The sequence below is a fragment of the Callorhinchus milii genome, unplaced genomic scaffold (genome assembly GCF_018977255.1).
Source record: "Callorhinchus milii isolate IMCB2004 unplaced genomic scaffold, IMCB_Cmil_1.0 Scaffold16, whole genome shotgun sequence".
NCBI classification, from domain to species: domain Eukaryota; kingdom Metazoa; phylum Chordata; class Chondrichthyes; order Chimaeriformes; family Callorhinchidae; genus Callorhinchus; species Callorhinchus milii.
The window spans coordinates 1,974,058-1,994,054 of record NW_024704757.1 but is presented as its reverse complement, the minus strand read 5'-3'; the positions used below and the strand labels follow the sequence as shown (position 1 = coordinate 1,994,054).

The window sequence follows — 19,997 nt, the reverse complement described above, 5'->3', positions numbered from 1 at the left end:
CCTCCTTCCCTTGCCTTCAAAACCCACCTTAAGGTCTATTTCTTCAATCATGCTTTCAGACAACGTTCCCCTCCCCTTTCCGCCAGCTCAAGCTCTTTCAGTTACTTGAAAGGGGTTTGAGATGTCCGCCAGACGCGAAAGATACAATAGGAATAAATATAAATTGTAGATGGTCACTGACCAGTAAGTGAAAATTCAATTCTATTGAAAAGTTTCAGTTGAGTATTAAAATCAGTTGGCTTCCTTTTAAGTTTACGTTTCCAGTTATCAATCTTTTCTACAACTATTAATACAAGGAGACAGGCTTGATGAGCGGAAGGCTTGTTACTATGTAAGGAGATATTCAAACGCAGCTCCCAGTCAGCCTGGCTCAGTTAGTAGCACTCTTGCCCCCCGAGTCAGACAGTCGTGGATTCAAGCTTAGGCTATGCTGCATCAGGGGTCAGTTTGTCTGTTCAGGTAAAGATCCCATGGCACTAGTCAAAAACAGAAGAAAATTTCTCCTGGTGCTCTGGCCAACAATCCCTCAAATAAATTCACTTCACAGCTGTTTGTCAGAAATTGCTGATGCAAAATGTTCATCTACAAAATAGTGAATATACTTTGCAGTATATATTTTGAGGCACTTTGAGAAATCCTCCTGACATGCAAGATACTATATCAAATGTAAGGATTATTATGATGAACAAAGAATAAAAAAATGTACAACGTACACAAAATTGACTTATTTTCTTTATTGTCCAAGTACCTTTTAAAAGATAATTGTACAAGCCAGCACACTGAAAGATGACTGAAACCAGGTAACTAAATCTTCTGACGTGCTGCTACTTGATGACATCATCTTTAGAAAATGTACATATTTACAATGGAAACCCTTAGAAAAAAGGGAAATGCAAAACCCGTGAATGCAGGGCCACATAAAAATCCCGCTGGACACCAAAATGCAGGAGGAGAAACCATACTGCAGATCCCTGGATGAGTTTATTCCTCAGTCATGGGGTGGGGGGGGGGGTGGGGGTCACATAGCGTCAAGACAGGTAACAGCATTGAGTATAAAGGCACTCTGTGATGTAATTTTATTTACATAATACCTTTCTGAAATGCAATTGTGATGCTTTAGGCTGTTCCTAGGGCTTTCTGATTTGGGAAACAATTTGTAACCGATGATCCTTCCGTGTAACAGATTGAAGACCCGTTATTAGTATTTAGTAGTTTCTTTCAATTTCGGCAGACAAATGGCAGTAATGAAATTGTTAGGACAAACACTGCCATCAGAAGCAGGGGTTGGCAGCTTCGAGTTTAGGTTAGTATAGCTAGTGACTGGCACAGTGGCAAAAGTCCAACTTGCAGGATGAATGTTTCAAACCAAGATTGATGCCCTTATTTTAGTTTTTTTGAGTTAGGACACTGTGTTCTATAACAAACCAGCACACAGGTTGGCAGGTAATTGTTATCTGGGCAATTACCAGTCTCAGATTACATTCCAACGGTGTTTTACTGTATAGGCCTTTCTCCCCCCCATCCCCTGCACAAGAAAAAAAAGTTCCAGAAAACCTAAAATATCTCCTTTTTATATAAAAAAGCACCATTTTAATGGGCTACAAAGATTTTAGCTCGGTACCAAAGAAATGTTGCAATTTAAATTATGCAGGAAAATCAGAATGCCCAAGATCTGATTAAAGACAAGTGGTACAAAGCTGCAAAATATTTGTTTTGAGTGTTGGTCTTATCGAGCTAAAATAGTGAAGAGTGGATTTGTTTTGCTGCAGTAGTGTGTAATCCTTGTAGCTAATGCTAATCTAGCACAGTACACCAAGTGTAGTTCTAAGAATGCTTACTATTGCAGAGTGTAAAGGGTAAAACAGACATTGGCACATTTTATCTGTGGTTTATTCATTACAATGTTGTGGACTGCCAATAAACGGAATGGAAGACAGACATGTGGCACTCTCACATCACTGCTTAAGTGACTTTTTGGCATCCATGTTAGACCTAGAATGATTTTTTACGAGAGATACAGAAATTTTGATTGGTTGCTTTAAACTTTACATGTTTTCTGGGTAATGTTCAAACAGAAAAGTTTAACAAAATACCACCCTGACAATTAAATAAGTAAATATTTTGGTTTGTTGATAAGATGGTATTGGGTGATGAAAAGGGTGGCTGCTTAAGGGAACACGTAATGCTTGAAGCAGCCAACTGCACAGCCTGTTTACATGTTTTAAACCTATTACTGCACTAATATAGATGGCACTGCATCTACCTGCATCAGTTATGTAAAGGCAACACGGTGGCCGCTGGCAAATACTGCATTCTACACTGTACATTTACTATTGGCAGCTTGGATGTTGGTTAAAAAGCATAAAAGATCCAAAGGCTTGTGATCGTGGTGTTGGAATGCAAACTTCATTTTGTCAACTTGTTCAATATATGTCGAATTATTGAGGCCAATTACAGAGATATAATCTCAGTCTAGGATGCTGACTGGCAAAACCGCTGCACAATTAATTCATTGTGGTGAGCTGCAAATGCCCAGAAAACCAATGCAATAGTCACAAGCTACTCCACCTGCTCTAACAGAAACAGCAACATCCATATTGCCAGTGTAAAGTGGCAAAACTAACTCATCTGTGCTGTTGTGTGGATGGGTCTATTCAGTCAGGATGTGAGAGGTTGAGCTATCCACGTGGAGTCCCTAGCCTTAACATGCAGGAGCTGGGAAGCAGCATTTCAACTCTGTACCAACAAAATACTGAGGAGGGGGTGTGGGGGGCGGGGAAGAGAGAGAGAATACGTACAAGTACTTACTAGACTAGTCTGGTACTAGTCACTTTCTACACAACATACACATTCCTATTGTATTGAGTCTTAAAAAAACTGTGCAACTTTTTCATATGAAAAAGGCCTATACAGCAGTATTTGCAAGGGTGGCCTATGTAAACTTTGACGGACAATTTGTCCCGGTAAGACAACGGAATCAGTGATAGTCATCCATTATACAAGTGGAGAAACACCTTTCAATGGTTTGAAATACGGACCAAATAGCTATTATTACAGATGGCTGTACACATTTGGTGAGTTCAAGTACCTATATGTATGTTTCAAAATAACATAAGAGCACTGTTACATTAAAAATGCTATTTTCCTCCGATTACATTATATCAAAAATATGCAGCTTTAGTAAACAGTTTCATATTACATTTTTTCTAATACAATTTTACAATGCTACATTACACTTAGTGTTTGAAATATACTGAGAGAGAGAAGGTAACGCTGCAAACATTCCCATCAAAGGACTGCACTGGCAGACCCTGGTGTTGAAAGCACCACTTTTTCTGCTTATATTGAGCAGTTGTAAAACATCCCTGTGGAGAGTTGGAAGCCTCAAAGCAGTCAGTACGATGCGTTTTCCACAGTTAACTGCTGTGACCCCCGTAATGCATTCTGAAATACTCTTGGCAGCTGAAACTTCTCTTGTACCATTACATACTCCTCTTTATGCTTGCCTGGCATTTAGTCAATCTTTTCCACTTTTCCAATGATTTTCTCCTCAAAAATTGGCAGAATTGCATCCTCATCACGCACCTCTTCAAATACCACACCACAGTCAAACTCATCACTGACTTTCTTGAAATAATACCTGGAGAGTACAAAAATCGACAATAATAAGGGACTTTAGTTATGTGGAGAGACTAGAGAAGTGGGGATTCTTCTCCTTAGAGCAGAGAAGGTTAAGGGGAGATTTAACAGAGGTGTTCAAAGCTATGAGGGGTTTTGATAAAAGTAGATAGGGAGAAACTGTTTCCACTGGCAGGTGGGTGAGTAACCAGGGGATAGATTTAAGATAATTGGTGAAAGAACCAGATAGGAGATGAAGAGAGTTGATATGGTCTGGAATGCACTGTCTGAAAGGGTGATAGAAACAGATTCAATAACAACTTTCAAAAGGGAATTGGATACCTACTTGAAAAGGAAAAACTTGCAAGGATGTGGGGAAAGAGCGAGGGAGTAGGACTGATCGGATAGCTCTTCCAAAGAACCGGCAAGGCACGATAGGCTGAATGGCCTGCTTCTGTGCTGTAATATTCTATGATTCTATAATAAGTTCCTACAGCACATTATTAAAATTCAAAACTGCATTCTCAAGTCATTGTCAGAACAAAAAACCTTCAATTGTTTAAAAAAAAAGATACTTTTTAAAAAAACAACAAGATTCCATTTATTGAGCGCCTTTCACGTCGGGAGGACGTCCCAAGGCGCTGTACAGTTGGGTCAGGACCCGAGCATTGGGGGGAAATGGTCAGGGGGAGGGAAGGGAGGGAGCGAGGAGAGAGTCGAGAGGGGAGCTGAAGGCTCGGTCAAAGAGAAAGGTCTTGAGACCGGCCTTGAAGGAGGAAAGGGAGGAGGCGGCGAAGGCACTGGGGGATAGAGTTCCAGAGCCTCGGGGCTGAGAGGCTGAAGGCCCGAACACCGATGGTAAACATGTTATAGCGGCAGTGGAATCATCTCATTGGAAAAAAAGGCCACATTTACATACAAAGTCTCATTAACTTATAACTTGCTTCTGGTTTCTTTGAACCAAGGGGTTAAATACACTGTGGGCACTGGTTTATACACACCTGTAATTCCCTTTCTTAGTCAAGAGCTCCTTGAACTGTCCCAGTGAGACCACACGCCCTTTAACAGTGGTTCTGTATGGAATTGGCTCCCCACAGAAATAGTAGGCCACAACAATGTTATCGCCAGTAGCTGACTTCTTTTGTGGCTTATGCCTACAATGGAAAGAAAATCACAGTGAGTTAACCTTTTATTTCATCTTGCACATGATTAGCCATCATAGATCTGTCGCAATACAACTGATAAATGCAGATATGGAAAACTGAGGAATACAGAGATCTAATGAGTTACAACTTTATAGGTTTGATTTACTAAGATAAACAAAGGAATTGTTTGTATAAAATGACTCCAATTACTAAAATAAACCCACTAAGATTTCAAAAATAATCTCCACTACACCAAAATACCTTGGTTCTCAGTACTGCATTTGGTTTCTTCATAGAATCTACAAAATCGAACAGTGAACTACTGTATTAATCATACACCATTCCATTTTTCTACCATCTGCACTATTAGTGATATTTCTTATTATAAAAATTGGTTTCCAGAAACTACATTACAAAGACACATCTTCAGCCAACCTGAAAAGTTAGTTTCAACCCATACTCTGCAGCCGTGAAAATGTGTCTCAAGTTCTGTTGCACCAAGCCTGCCTAAGGGAGTGAGCCAGTGACTCAGACAACCTTATTTAAAGAAAATCTACCACACTGACACACAAAAGTTAACCAGAAAATAAACAGCTGAGCCTAGGATCTTATTTCACATCCTTTCGTTCACAAGCGTCTCGTGCACAGTCTGCTGAACCAACAGCTGAAGATTCATCTTGCTGCTCTGGCACTCTCTAAACTCACAAACAGATTTAAAGATGAAGTACTAAACTGCACAACGTCCAAAAACCATACTGAAATAGGGAACACAATTAAAAGGTTAATGGTTTCAATCTCTGCTCCCGAGACTTCCAGTTCTCCTTATTCCAAGCAAATAATTATTCCACGAGCCTGTCATCTTCCTGACATGAAAAGCAGTATAAATGTAAACCATCAATTCAAATACATCAGGGTGTACTAATTTCAACAAAAATATTCTGGAAGCATGGCACTTGAGTGGTAGGTATCAATTGATTGGGTATCAACAAAAACAACAAAATTCCATGTGTATAGCACCTTTCATGTCGGGAGGACATCCAAGGCGCTGGACAGTCAGTGTTTCAGACCAGAGCTGGGGGTTGGGATTGGGGAGGGCAGGGGGGAAAGGAGGGTGATCGAAAGCACAGTCGAAGAGGAGGGTCTTGAGATGGGTCTTGAAGGAGGCAAGGGAAGGGGGCAAGGCGGTATCAGACCTTAATATGAACCTATGGGGTAGTTTTCAATTCAACTCATTAAGATCTGAATACAAGACCGGTGACAGATAAATTAAATATGCAAAGGACAATAGATAAAAGGAAGGTACTGTATGTGTTAATTATTTTTTGTTAACTTGATCAAACTATAGCATTTAAACTTTAGGATTCAAATTACTCAGCAATATCCGTTACCGAGTATGGGAACATTTTGATATTTGGTCAAATTATTGAATGGGATTTCTCACAGTAACACAACAGTTTCTACCAGGAGTAGAGAGGAAGGGAACAGTGTAGGATTTCCTGTTTCATGTTGATCAGTAGGGCTTGAACTGACATTCCAGCCAACTGGCCGAAGAAAGGGATGAGACAAAGCTGACCAAAGGGGATTCCAGTTTAAATGAACGAAACCTGGCAAATTTCAACACATTTGTGTCCTACACAGCATTCTAGGAACTATATTCAGAAATATTAACGTAGCATTCTCTCTTCCATAACTGCTAGACCTTCATTTTCTAAATTCTCAGTTCAGCAACTAAACCAGTGAAATTAATTAAACCATCAACTAAACCAGTAAACCATCAACTAAACCAGTGAAAAGGTGGGAATCTCAAAAAAGTCTTCTTGATTCAAAATAAGTACATTTTAAAATACTGAAGACAGAAAAAAAATGATAAAAGATACTACAGAATCACCTTCTCCATTCCCATCTCTGGCAAGTTCTATTCTTGTTCCTCTTAATCATAGTATGTATAATGTGAGGTTGTCAATGTTACTAAGTATGTAAGAAAAAAAGAACTTCCCAGTTTAAATATCTTCTCAATCAGCAAATTCTTTGACCTCACTTTTGGTCATGTTTTCCTCCTATCCCACCCCACCAGCTTGGATATACCACACAGCAGTGTGAAGCACTTTGAGACGTTATGCCAACGTGGAAGGCACTATATAAATATAAATTGTATTGCATAATTAAAGCTTTAACTGCTCTGCTGTCTCCTTAGCATAACTGTTTAACTGCTACTTAAATGTAAATAGTTATTAACACACAATTTTACCAAATATTCTAACAATACCTTCTGGCAAAATTAAACATGTTGTGCACTATAGTTGACTGGCAGAAAATGTGCTCATTATGAAGCACAACTGGAGCTCTCCATGCTCAGCATGGTTAGCCAGTGAGCCACTGAGCTTTACAGCGGGAACAGGGAAGGTCCCAGGTTCAATGCTTAGCTCAAGAAATAGTTTTGGAGGGCAAAGGATTCCCACTCCTGACAGTATCCACCTGCTCCCCTGCTGGAGATACATTTGGTGGACGTTGCATGGGAACTGAACAGGGATCAGTTACGTTGCCCCCTTAGCCAAATAGTGGTGCCCAGACAAAGAATGAGGTAGCAGAAGGTGCCCAGCACCTTTGGAACCAAATACCAGTGAAATAAAATGGAGAAAGAAACCTTCAGATGGTAATGGAAAGGAGAGAAAATGAGCTTCAAAGCAAAGCTATCAAAGTGAATCAATGACATTGACAATGTAAATTGGTTTAGTTAATAGTATTATCCAAACTTCATGACATTTGGGGAGTACTGTAGCTCAGTGGTTAGAGCACTCGCTTTGCAAGCGAGAGACCTGAGTTCAATTCCAGGCAGAGGGCGAAACCTTGGGCAAGTTTCCTTACTCCACACAGAGCCTAATAATAATCCCTCCAAAACCAAAAACAATAATAAATTGGTCATTTTCAATCTACGACTGTTTGTGGGACATTGCTGTGCGCAATTGGCTGCCGCGTTCGCCCACAAATATACAGTCAATTCATTTTACAGTGTGTTCTGTGAAGCGCTTTGGGACGTCCTCCCGACGTGAAAAGCTCTATATCAAAATGCAAGGATTATTATTATTACTATCCTTCATCTCACATAACAGCCACAAAGTGATTTCTGAAATTGGACTTTGCGACAATAATGACAACTATACCCCACGAGTATAGAATTGGTACAAAAAACTCATGTCAGAGGCATTAAATTTAATAAATGGCTTACAATTTGCGCTATTAAGATGAAGATGCTTATATATTGAATTATTCCATCTGAAAGTCAAGACAAACTAATTTACATCTAAGCCTAGAATCACAGAGAATACATCAACAGCAGCGGCACGTACTCTGACTCGGAGAGATCCATGTCGGAGACGGCTGGTACCACATTCAGCACTGGAATACATGCTGGCCTGATAGACGTGCGACCTCGTTGGATAACCTCTTGCACATACCTGCAGTGTCATGGAGAATAATCCTAGGAATTAGACATGCTCCATTCCAGCTACCTATCCTGCATACCATCTCTTATCCCATAAACAGCTTCAACATTACAATCAAAATATATAGCTCTGCCTGTCCTCTGCATTACTTTTATTTCAGACAATGAACTTACAGCCCATCTGCAGTCATGCTACATAACCTACACATGAAATCACATTGATGCATGAAAAATAAATTAATTTCCTCTTTCCTTTGGCACAAGAAATTTCTTTGGCTGAATATAAGCCGGGGGTCTTACATCAAAGTCATGTCAATGTAGCTATTGATCCAGGCACCAAAAGTTGAAAATGATTGGCATGGAGTGACTTCTCGAGCAATGTTCAATCTACCGTACAGCAGGCTAATCTACAGGGATCAATATGATAATTGCTAGCCAAATTTGAGACAAGCTACTTTATTTTCACAGATCTAGTGAACTTAGAAATTTAAATTAGTGATTCATCTCTAACATTCAGTTCACAAGTTTCCAGAACCTATAAAAAATGTCAAGCCAAGGTCCCCCCAATAGTGGATAAAGTCACCAGCTAGTGTAGTACTAAACTATACAGACCAGAAGGTCTTTGGTTCAATCGCAATCTATGCAGAGTTAGTTTGTTAGCCAGGCCAGCCACTGGAACCTACAATTGGCCTTAGCACTTGATTAGAGCAGAAACATCAGCCAGAATTTCCACTACTGATTGCTGTCCAGTGACCTCATCCTAGCAAGTGAACGTGTGGGCAAGTCAACCAAGAACAAGACTGGGCTTGGTATGACTTGACTATCACTAACTAGACTGGCAAGCTTCAATGCCTAGACTCGCAAATGTAGAAATAGTCACTCAGCTGCTTTACCCAAAGATGATCTCACAGCTGTGGAGCTGTACCTCAGTAAAAGTCAGCCTGAGAGGAGCCACAAAGAAAAGGAAATATGGCAAAAAAATGGATTTCAAACAAATCTTTGTTTTTAATAGGGCATTATACTTGCTGCTCTGTAAATACGGTCTCCAAGTCACACAGACCTTATCAGCCGCCAAGAAGTTTGTGGAAGTACACAGTAACAGTTTGAAGCCTAGAAAGATTGCCCATTGTCCTTCCACTTAATTGTGCATGCATATGGGGGGGTGGGGGAGAGAGAGCAAGAGAGAAAGGTAAAATATTGGAATTAAATCTAGCAATTTCACTAATAGCCTTACCACTGCTTTTAATTGTCATTGAAATTCACAGCAACTGCACAGCAGGCGATTAACCTCAAACATCAGAAGCTTGCTTTGCTATCTATCTTCACTGTTTATAAACTTCACTGCGATAAAGAATTGCTGATTTCTTCTAGGTAAAAATGTGTTAAGTAGATCACATTCCCATCATATAAAGACTGGAGTACATCCTTGTTATGCCAACCTAAAAGGTTTATTCTGATTCAGACGAGCTATTACAAAGACATGCAACAATGTGAATTTCAGAAGTACACTGAAAGTCATTAAGAACCAATTCAAGTGGTTAGCAAATTTATATAAAAAGTACTTCCAATTTGGAGAATTACGCGGTTTCTAAGATAATATAGTTCAGTCATTTCATTTCCAAATATTACGATTGGTAAACAAGTAACCTAACCATCTTTCTGAAAAATGTTTTCAAAAAATTGTATTGTATGATACTGTTACCACATGGTTGAAACTGGCTTTGCCTTTTTATTAACAGAGAAATGTCTGTAAAAATGTTGGTAAATACCAAAAAAAATTAATGAAAATGTTTAATACTTTTAAACACGTTGTATATTAGAAGTTTCAACTTGCCTCTTTAAAACTTAAATGCTCAGAAACAGCATATGAGATCAGGAGTGTTTGGAGGGTCACAAAGTCATCTTTGGAGAGATCAAGCTCATTCTAATATAAAGCGCCATATGGTTACAATGACGTTTTCTCCCGCCATTTCCCAATTGGTGATTTTGTGATCCCAGCTTCAGAAAAGGTGCTGAACAGAGATCAGAGAAAGCTTCTTCTCAAAGGGAAGTTATAATTTGTTAAATCTGCTAATAAGTCAACCTCAGCTGGTCTAGCTAAGGGCTCATTAAAAGCCATGTCAAGAGCAAGAGTGTGAAAGGTGAGAAGAATACCACAATTAAGAAAATGGCCAAACATGAAAATAGGTTCCAAAAAGTACCGAATGATTCTATTCTTTCCCCCCACCCGCCCCAACATCAACTTCAGACTGTATCTCTCAACCAGCAGGTAAGTCCTGCAAGCTTTTATAATGCCTTTGCCCTTCCTAAGAAACAGTGTGCTCCAACAACAGGGTGAAGAACTACTGAACAGTTCAGAATAAGGGTAAACAGATGCAAATCTGTCAAAACTGGAAACCTGAATTTGAATCTCTGGTTTCAAAGCTGTATTTATCGTCAATGCTTAAATTTGGAGGAATCTGCAAGAGCCATTTTCCTTTTGTACTAAATTGCATTTTCTGGTCTGTGACCTTCAGTAACTCGAATAAGGTTTTATAGAGCTAGGGCCCTTTGAGGAGGAAGTGTCAGATAGGTTGACAAATTAAATTTACATTTTACAAAATGCTAGGATGTCAAAATGTAGAAGATCCCTTCTTTTCTTAAGAGTAAATATTCTAAATGGTGTGAGCAAAAATGAGTTAATTTGTAAAACAGATTAATTTTCATATTTATCCAACATATAAATTTTTACCCTATGCAAAGCTAAATCTTACTCATTTAACAATGTGCTTTAGAGTTTTTTTGTCACTTGTTTGAATAGATAGCTCTGGAATAGGTTACTACCCTTTTGTATATTAATTATGAAATGTTATATTAACATCTCCCACCTTTGCTTGGACTGTACTTTGCCACTCTTCTTCTCCTCTTCTTCAAGCCGCCTCCGTGCCTCTTCCAGTTGAGTAAGAGGGTTGGGTGCTGGGTTGGGTGGCATGGTTGGGTCCTGAATAAATGGATGGGATGGTTGGACAGGATTTCGCAGTTGAGCGCTGACCCACGGATGAACGGTTCCTGGCCTCTCGATTGAACTGGGTCTGGAAGTATCATGACTCGGCTGTTTCTTTGCTCCTATACTACTGCAGCACAGAAGAGGAAATACTCGCCATTAGTTATGCAGAAATAGTTTTATTGATGTTTAAACAGAATAGGACAAAGTTGTATGGGCCAAATTCTGTCGAGGCTTGCTCTAATGAGTAAAATGCTCCACCCTCGGCGGCCGTGCCTTCAGCCACTATGCCCCGAGGCTCTGGAACTCCCTTCCTCACTCCCTTCGCCTCGCTCCATCCCTTCCTATTTTCAGGTCTCTTCTGAAGACCTTTCTTTTCAACCATGCCTTTGGTCACCTTCCTCCCCCTCCCCCTGGCTCGGTCCCGGGACCCGTTACTGTGAACCCTATCCCCCAGAGATCTCTGTCTGTACTTTTAAATCATTTCACGGTCTTGCCCCACACTACCTCTGTGGCCTTCTAAAACCCTACCAACCTGCCTGTTCCTCCGCTCAGCAAGTACTGGCCCGCTTCACGTACCCCAGCCCGCTCGGCCCCACCATCGGCGGTTGGGCTTTCAGCTCCAAACTCCAATCCCGAGTGAAGGCAAGACCCATCTGAAGATATTCCTCGTTGACCAAGCTTTCGGTCATCTTCACCCCCTACCCCGCACCCTTAGCCTCCACCCTTCCTGAATCCATCCCCTAGTTTGGGTGCAAGCCCTCGACTGTCAAGCACCTTGGGACATCCTCCTGATACAAAATAAAAGCAATTTGTTGCTTTCAGCATTGGGACTAATGGATAAGCATTTTTAGTAGCTAAATAGTTTATAGACAAATATGATATAAAATTGAATGCAAACATTACATTAAAATCAGGAAAAGACTGGTTCTTTTACCTATGAGGAGTTTTTTTGTGCCTATAAATTTCCTTCTCTCCTTCTATTATCCACTGCAGGATCTTCTGATTCCGCTCAAGGTCTTCTGGAGGTGCCGGAGTTTCATAGTTTCCAGGATCCACTTTGCCCAACTCAGCCTTCTTAGCATTTCGTTTCGACAGTGTGTTGCTCTTACTACTGTACAACAACATTTAGTCAGTGTTATAGAGCAATTCCATTCATACAGAGATTATCATGTAAAAGAACAGCTCACAGCACTTGAGCTTCTACGTTAAAAACTATTAAATTTAGAAAATTTGACTTCACATATCACTCACTTTGATTTTATGAATATTACAGACATTTTATAGAATTCTAGCAAATCATTCAAACATTTTAGATAATTTCCTTTTTAGAAAGTTTCATTTCGAGAACATATCACAAATGTTCAATATAAGCAAAAATAGAGCACACTGCAGATTTATAGTAATTAAATCATGCATGTTTTTAAAGACAGCCCCCTATTTGCTTATTATGTGAAAAATAAATGATCTAGAGCTCAAATCAGAGGTACTTTAGTCAGTGTGTATGCACCAGTAAGGAAAACAAGTTAAGAGACTGAACATCTTAAAATAACCATGACATGCATGGAGGGGGGGGGGGGGGGGGGGGAGATGAGAAGGAAGAAAAGGAGATAAGACACAAACAAAAATTGCAACTCCTCTGCTTCAAAGATCATTATGAAGACACTTCTTTACTTCCAAAGCATTCAATGAAATCTTTATGGATTTGTCTATGAAAACCTCACCAGCCTGACCACTCCCTCCACACGATGGGCACTGATCTATTCAGTGTCCACCGTCCTGGCCCCCCACCCCACCATTGGCGGTCGGGCTTTCAGCTTCTCTGGCCCCACCCTTTGGAACTCCATCCCACAGTCCCTTCACCTTACTCCCTCCCTTGCTTCCTTCAAGGCACCTCTCAAGATCCTCCTTTTCAACCGCATCTTCGGCCATCCACGTACCCCTACCCTCCACCCCTCCTGATTCCAAACTCCTGTTCAGGTCCAAATCCCTGACTGTCCAGAGCCTTGCAATGTCCTCCCGACGCGAAAGGCGCTATACAATTAATTTGTTGTTGCTGTTGTTGGGCCTGCAGCTTTTCTGCCCCCACCCTATGGAACTTCATCCTGGAGGCCCTTTGTCCTCTCACTTGCCTCCTTCAAGGTCCATCTCAAAACCTTTCTCTTGGACCATGCCTTCGGACATCCTCCCACCCCCACCCGCCTTGTCCTCCACTCCTCGATTATAACTCCCAGCTTGGCTGCAAAACCTGGCACCTTCGGACGTCCTCCCCACATGAAAGGTGCGATATAAATGCAATTTGTTGTTGTTGTCTAACTTCCAGGTGACCAAAATCTGCAAAGCCATCTGGCCACATCATCTTCCTCCATCTGTCTTCAAAAGCTGCCTGAAGAACTACTACTTTGACCATGCCTACAGTCATGGCCCCCCTTTCCACTGTTCAGAATCTGGCACTGCCTCTGTAAAGCACTCCAATACATTACTCATTGTGAAGGGCACTATATAATGCAAGATGATGTTGTGAAATTCCAATGCTTGGACAATAACCCATGTGATTAGCCCCAAAACAATTGGTTAATCAGAAACAGGTTTGCATCATTTTAAAATGAGATTTCAAATATCCACTTTTAATTCTGCATATTCTGTCACACTTGATTTAACTTTCAGGCACTTGCATAAATGATGTTTGATGCATCCCTATATATTAATAGAGGTAGAATTTTGTTAAATGCTCAATTGAAATTTTCAACCTGTCTAGGAATAAAGCACCACTACATGGGTTTTAATTTTTTTTAATTGCTAAATATTATACTACTATATTAATATGGAGCTGCCAAGAGACTTTTGCGAATAAGCAAATAGTGCAGTTTTTCCTTGGAAGTGGCAATGGTACGTTACACTAATGCCAGATTCCACAGAGCACTTGCTGGTGTTTTCTAGTAGGTTTGACCCACAGAGGCCAGGAACCCTGAACCCATTTCCCACATCACAGCCTCAAATACCAACAGAGTAGGGTAATTGTTTTCCTGTGAATGTTTGTACAGGTGTATGTGAACCACAGTCTACAAATTTACAGCTACAATAATGAAAATGTATTGAAACATGAAAAAAATCCATATATATTAAATACACTAAACAAATCAGTCTCCCCATTTCCCAACTCTGATTTACTTCCCTTCACTCCTTTTCTCAGTGCCTAGATGCGGATGGAGTCACCATTATTTCACCATATGGATGCAGAGATAGTGAAAATTGGTAAGCTATTTAATCAGAGGGCATTCCAATGGATCCAGACCATTATTGCCCACAAAATATACAATCAATTCACTTTGCATGCTCTGTGAAGCATTTTGAAACAATGTAATAAGGCTCTGGACCAAATGCAAGGATTATTATTATGTCATTTTCTCACAGATGTGCATTTCTATCAGGGGTCGCTGGATAGACATGGTAACCTTGGTGATTGGTTTCCCTCCCAAATCCAGCGGCGCTTGGAACAATTCCCCCCCACCCCACCACCACCAAGACAAATATATTTTGCCCAATTGAGATTATCACAACCTCGGGATTAAATCTGGGATCCTTCTTGATCAAAGTCAATCAGCACTAAAACACTCAAATTTACTCAGTAAGCCATAAGGAAACTCAAACGGAATCACTAGCAAACCAGACTACCAGAAAAAAGCCACAGTTCCAGTTGATGGGTTTACTTACCCATGATTCAAAGGTTCCACTGGATTAGGTGGCATCCCCATGCTTTCAGCATAGTTCCGTGACTTTGTTGCATAGTGGTGTGAATCTGCATTCCAGAAGTTACTCTGGACTCTCTGTGTGGCTTCTGCCTCAATTTGTTCTTTTGGTTTCATCCCACTGTGATGGTGGATGTGGTGGTAAACATGTTTGTGATGGTACGTGTTGGTAGCTTCTACCTTCATCCCAGACTTGGATGCATGTTTATGCCCTGGAGGTAGCACTGTTCCCATTAACCCTGCTGCCTTGCCACTGGATAAGCCGTCAGGAGAGCGGGACTTTGGAGAGTGTCGCCCAGGTCCAGGAGATTGACAACCAGGAGTCTTCATCACACGTTGGACATGTTCATCAAGAATAGATTCTGGATTCTCCTCATGAGCATCACGCATTTGTAATCCACCACAGCCAATCTCAGAGTAACGAGAGTTAAAGTGTTGCATTGTCTGGGCAGGTGGCAGTTTGTGGCTAACCGTAGAGGGCACTGATGAGACATCTCCATCCTCTCCTTCTTCCTCCTGTTGGAAAAATCCAATTAGTTGAAGTCGATGTTAAATGAACGCTCCAATACTCAGGTTCACCTCAGTTTTGATGTTTCACATGAAGCTCATCAATTTTCAAGACACTCATCAAAATTCTGGCGCTGGTTTTAGATGTACATTTCAAACCTTGCAACCTTTCAAATTAATTAGTTTCCAATCCTGGCATATTTGATCTTAGTCTTTATCTACTGCACACACTCTTTAAAAAAAACTATCCCTGGTTTCTCTAAACCATACAACAAATTCATATTGTATCTGATCACTTCAGAATGCAAAATAGAAAAATATTGCTTAACTAATAATAATAAAGTATAGCTTAGGAACTAAAAGTACAGTATTAGAATTAAAAATGTTACCCAGGAAAGCAACTGAATGAGCGAGAACTATTAATTTTAACGTCAGGAAGTCACAGATGTTCTGGAAAACTGTGCGATGATCACCTTTAAAATGACTAATTGCACTCCTTCTGCAAGGGAGCTAAATGTGCTAGTTTACTCTTGAAGGTTAAAGCAATACTCCCATCTCTTATTTATAAACTAAGTAGGCCACAAACAATCTTGTATAAATACGTAAAATGGTTCTAAAATTACAAGACCTAAAAATACCTGTAACTTCGACTGAATTATATTCCCCTTGGGGATTTTGTTTTAATTGAATTTCCACCACACTATGTCAGCTAGACACAGCTTGGCTGAAATCCTACTGGCTGCCGGTGCAGGATCTCTAACCATTTAAATATGGAAACACAGGTGCCTCCCTAAAATGTCAGGTCCAACTAATACAAAATACATACACTATATTTTAACAGTTGAATAAATTATTAAGACAATGTAAGTGAGTAATATTTGAACAACTAATTGCTGGCAGCGAAATTAAATTGAGCTAAAACGTCCGGGTAACCAGCACTTAAATTACGTTTGTGTTACCAGCCAGAAGGTGGCATTATTGAGTCAGGCTTAAAAGGATTCATAAAGTATTTTCTGACAAGCAGTTGCTTTTTTCCACAAAAATACTGTAAATACTGAGAAATAAGCCAGGAGAAATACTTATGTACACTAATGTCTTTAATAGGACTTTGTCAGACAAACACAATCCTCTTCATGCAAGAAATCTTAGCATCATTCTTGATTTGAAATCAAAGACCTACGCACAAATGAACACCTGGCAAACATGCTATATAAGAGCAAACAGCAAACATGTTTTACGATTGATTTTAGTACTCTGGTAAGGAAGTGCTTTGGGACATCCTCCCAATGTAAAAAACGCTATACAAATGTAATTTGTTGTTCTATTTTTTTTAAAAAAAGGAATGCATGTTACAGGATTTAAATGAGGCTTGTATGTTTCCACCAGTTTTACTAGATTGTCAGAAAAAAAATCAAGATGCACAATTTACAATCAATGCAAATTACTGTGAATAGAATAACGCCTAGACACTGACTTCAAAGGAAATAATAGTGTCCCATTCATCTACATTTTTCTTGAACAAGATATTTCTACCATCTAAACACAAGACCATAATCTTGAACTGTTCTTAAATGTAAAAATTACAGGCTACTGAAGAAATCAATCCGCTGAAAATAAGTGCTCCCAGATGGGTCTTGTGGGTAATGGCACCACCTGGAGCAGTACTGGGCTTTATGGGACCAGAAGGTCACGGATTCCATTCCAATCTGTGGTGAGTTAAATGATCTTAACCAGGGCAATAGTTAGGCTGCTACAATGGGCCTCAGCTCCCCGAGTTAGAGAAGGAGAGAGGTAAAACAAATCAGCCAGCAGGTGCAGACACACACCTGCTGGGAGGTATTCATGTTTGGACATCCATTGAGAATAAGTTGGAATGGGCTGGATGCCCCTTGGAGTTGAATAGCCTGCCAACGCTCGGTCAAAATTCCCACATCAATAATGGCCTTTTGGAAGAAGTACATGAGTGTGCCTGGCACTCACTGAACTATAAAGGAAAAAAGGAGTCAACTGAAAAGAGAAATAGGAGTACTGCATCAATTCAGTGGCATGACCAGAATTCTTACATAAAACTAGTACAATGAAGGAAAGATTCTAAAAAAAATCATTTAACTGCTTGAAGACACATCTAGCAATAAAGAAAAACTCATATTTTCCACAGAAACACAACTATTATACCACAAAATACAGGGATAAAGGAAGTGCAGGGGTACAGTCCAGGAGTATTCACCTGCTCCACTGCAAAATCGATTTCACTACAGAAAAGGTGATTGATTGACTAAGAAAATTAAGGGGCCAAAGGAATAGGAAGTCATGTGGTATAACACGATGGTAAAGCATGATATAAAAAGGTGCAAAATTAGAGGCAATTTCGTAATTCTTAAAAAATGGATACAAGACCAACTAAATTTGGAAATACATAAATACATTGATAACTGGATGACATGTAGGCTTCCTGGGAAGGCTGAATAAAATTTGATTCAAAGCTACGTATAAAATATCTCCAATCTGCATTTCAACTGCTGAACTGGCTTTCTGCAATACACATGCTTCGAATTCCACCAGGGAATATTTCTATGTACAGTTATTTCACTTTAGTTCCAGTTTGTCATGGTTCTTGGTTATCTTTACTTGTGTACACTTCCATTTACACACCTACTGTATATCACAGCAAAGAAAACAAATAATACATTGCAAAAACAGAATATAGTCTTATATGTGAAAACAAAATCAACACAGAAAAGTATTGCTTTATACAATGGCTAAAGGCTAAAGGAACATCTTGTGTTCCGCTCTCTTTAAGGATCTTATCATATGAAACTTACCGCTCTCACACGTTTAAGTCGCTCTTCCAACTTCTCCTCTGCTTCACGTTCTCGCAACACACCTTCCAGCCTACTGATGAGTTCCGCAGCAAACTTTTCTGGTTCAACATGGATGTCTTTTGGCATCCGATGTGTACGCTAGGAAGACCAAAAGTTTAAAGATCAAATAGTGTGTGTAATCTGTTAACGTCAACTTTGGTCAATGAAATGAGTATTCTCTCAATAATCCAATGCAACATTAAATAATCCCCCATACTGTGGAATTTTTAAAAAAAATAACATGAGAAAATAGGTACAAGCATTATAAGATGAGCAGCTTTATTTTGCTGTGACATTAAGGATAACAATTTATGGACAATAAGTGCTGATTTTCAACACCATTTATTTTGATTTACCAAGAGTAATGTAGAAATCCAGGACTCAGGTTTGATAGTAAAATGCAATGAATTGGAGGAGAATGACAAAAATACTTGATGGGTCCCATCACGTAACGGAAATCATTCATATTTTCATATTATTATACTCTGGTAAAATGCGCAGAAAGAAATTATGCAAAAGTGCCTTCAGATCTACTCTGATTGCAATTTTAAACCAAGTTCTAAGCAAGGCATTTTCCTCTGTGTAAAACATCTGTAGTACATTTTATGAGGCACCTGGACTTTACATTCTTGAAATCAACCCCTCCCCCCAAGAGTTTCAGATAACACGGTTTCCAGTTCCACATTGTGAAATCAGGAGTACTTAGGATGAATTTTAGTCCACTCTTCTTTCAGTATTCCAAGTCTATGGTAAATTACTTTAAAATAGCAAATAAAAAATTTCAAGTTGAAAACTGAGCTAAAATGTAAAAATTATGTAAATATGTCAAAAAGTAGCAGTGAGCAAGAAAATAGGAAGAATAAATTATACCAATTAAGTGAATTTTACACACACACACACACACATCCAAAACATGTGCTCTTTAAAAAAGCCAAAACATCAACTTGTGAGCACAGGGGGAAGGGGAAAAGAGAAAAGAAGAAAATGGATTTATCTGATCTTCATTCAACATCCACATACATATTTTCACCAAATAGTGATCAGTAATAGATTTTGCTGTTAACTTCACTATCCAGGGGACAAATAATGTACCCCCTTTCCCTCCCCCCTCAGCCATCTTAGATGAGATCAGTTAACTAAGTGCAGAACTGTAGTTGAACCTTGGACCTCAGTATCTGTGAGATATAGCTCCACATTGTAGAGCAATGTGTAGTGTATATAAATAGGATTTTACGTAAGTACTACATTTCTGAATATCCAATGTTTAAATATAATCCATTTTCAAAGTTACAACCAAGCCTGGTTCTCCTTTACTTGTTGGCAAACTAGCCTGAAGGAGCCTGTGATTATTTGCATGAAATACAATATCATGCACTGAGGTGTAAAAGTCCCAAAACTCATTATTCTCTGTTGAATTACAAGGATGCAAGTTAATGAACTAGTTTCAAAATACAATCTTAAAAGGAGGAAAATAGCCACTTGTCCAGAACAGGTTAAAACATGTCGGAACAAGTTCTTTTAAAATATTGTTAGAAAAAAAGAATGAGGAGGATGGGGAACCTGATTAGATAACATTTGTGTGTGTAATGTGCAGAATTTCATCGGGATTCCAGTTTCAAAAATACATTTTATTAAACTATGTTTTTCTCAGATTAAACAAAGAAATAAAATCATTTTTGAAACATCTCAAAG

The 19,997-nt window shown here is 39.5% G+C and overlaps 1 protein-coding gene across 5 annotated transcripts in view; it reads right to left on the bottom strand.

Moving 5' to 3' along the window:
- Window positions 1-719: 719 nt before the first annotated feature.
- axin1 (axin 1) overlaps window positions 720-19,997 on the bottom strand; it is a 71,885-nt gene continuing 52,607 nt past the window's right edge. For 2 of the 5 annotated variants that reach the window (XM_007908205.2, XM_007908206.2), the window contains exons 5-11: window positions 18,267-18,404; window positions 14,903-15,453; window positions 12,126-12,302; window positions 11,073-11,318; window positions 8,111-8,218; window positions 4,620-4,772; window positions 720-3,640 (exon numbers count right to left, since the gene is read on the bottom strand). In XM_007908205.2, the coding sequence (XP_007906396.1) occupies window positions 3,514-3,640; window positions 4,620-4,772; window positions 8,111-8,218; window positions 11,073-11,318; window positions 12,126-12,302; window positions 14,903-15,453; window positions 18,267-18,404 (1,500 nt within the window). In that variant the 3' untranslated portion in view covers window positions 720-3,513. The remainder of the gene's footprint in view (window positions 3,641-4,619; window positions 4,773-8,110; window positions 8,219-11,072; window positions 11,319-12,125; window positions 12,303-14,902; window positions 15,454-18,266; window positions 18,405-19,997) is intronic. The other 3 variants (XM_007908208.2, XM_007908209.2, XM_007908210.2) reach the window with 3 other exon arrangements.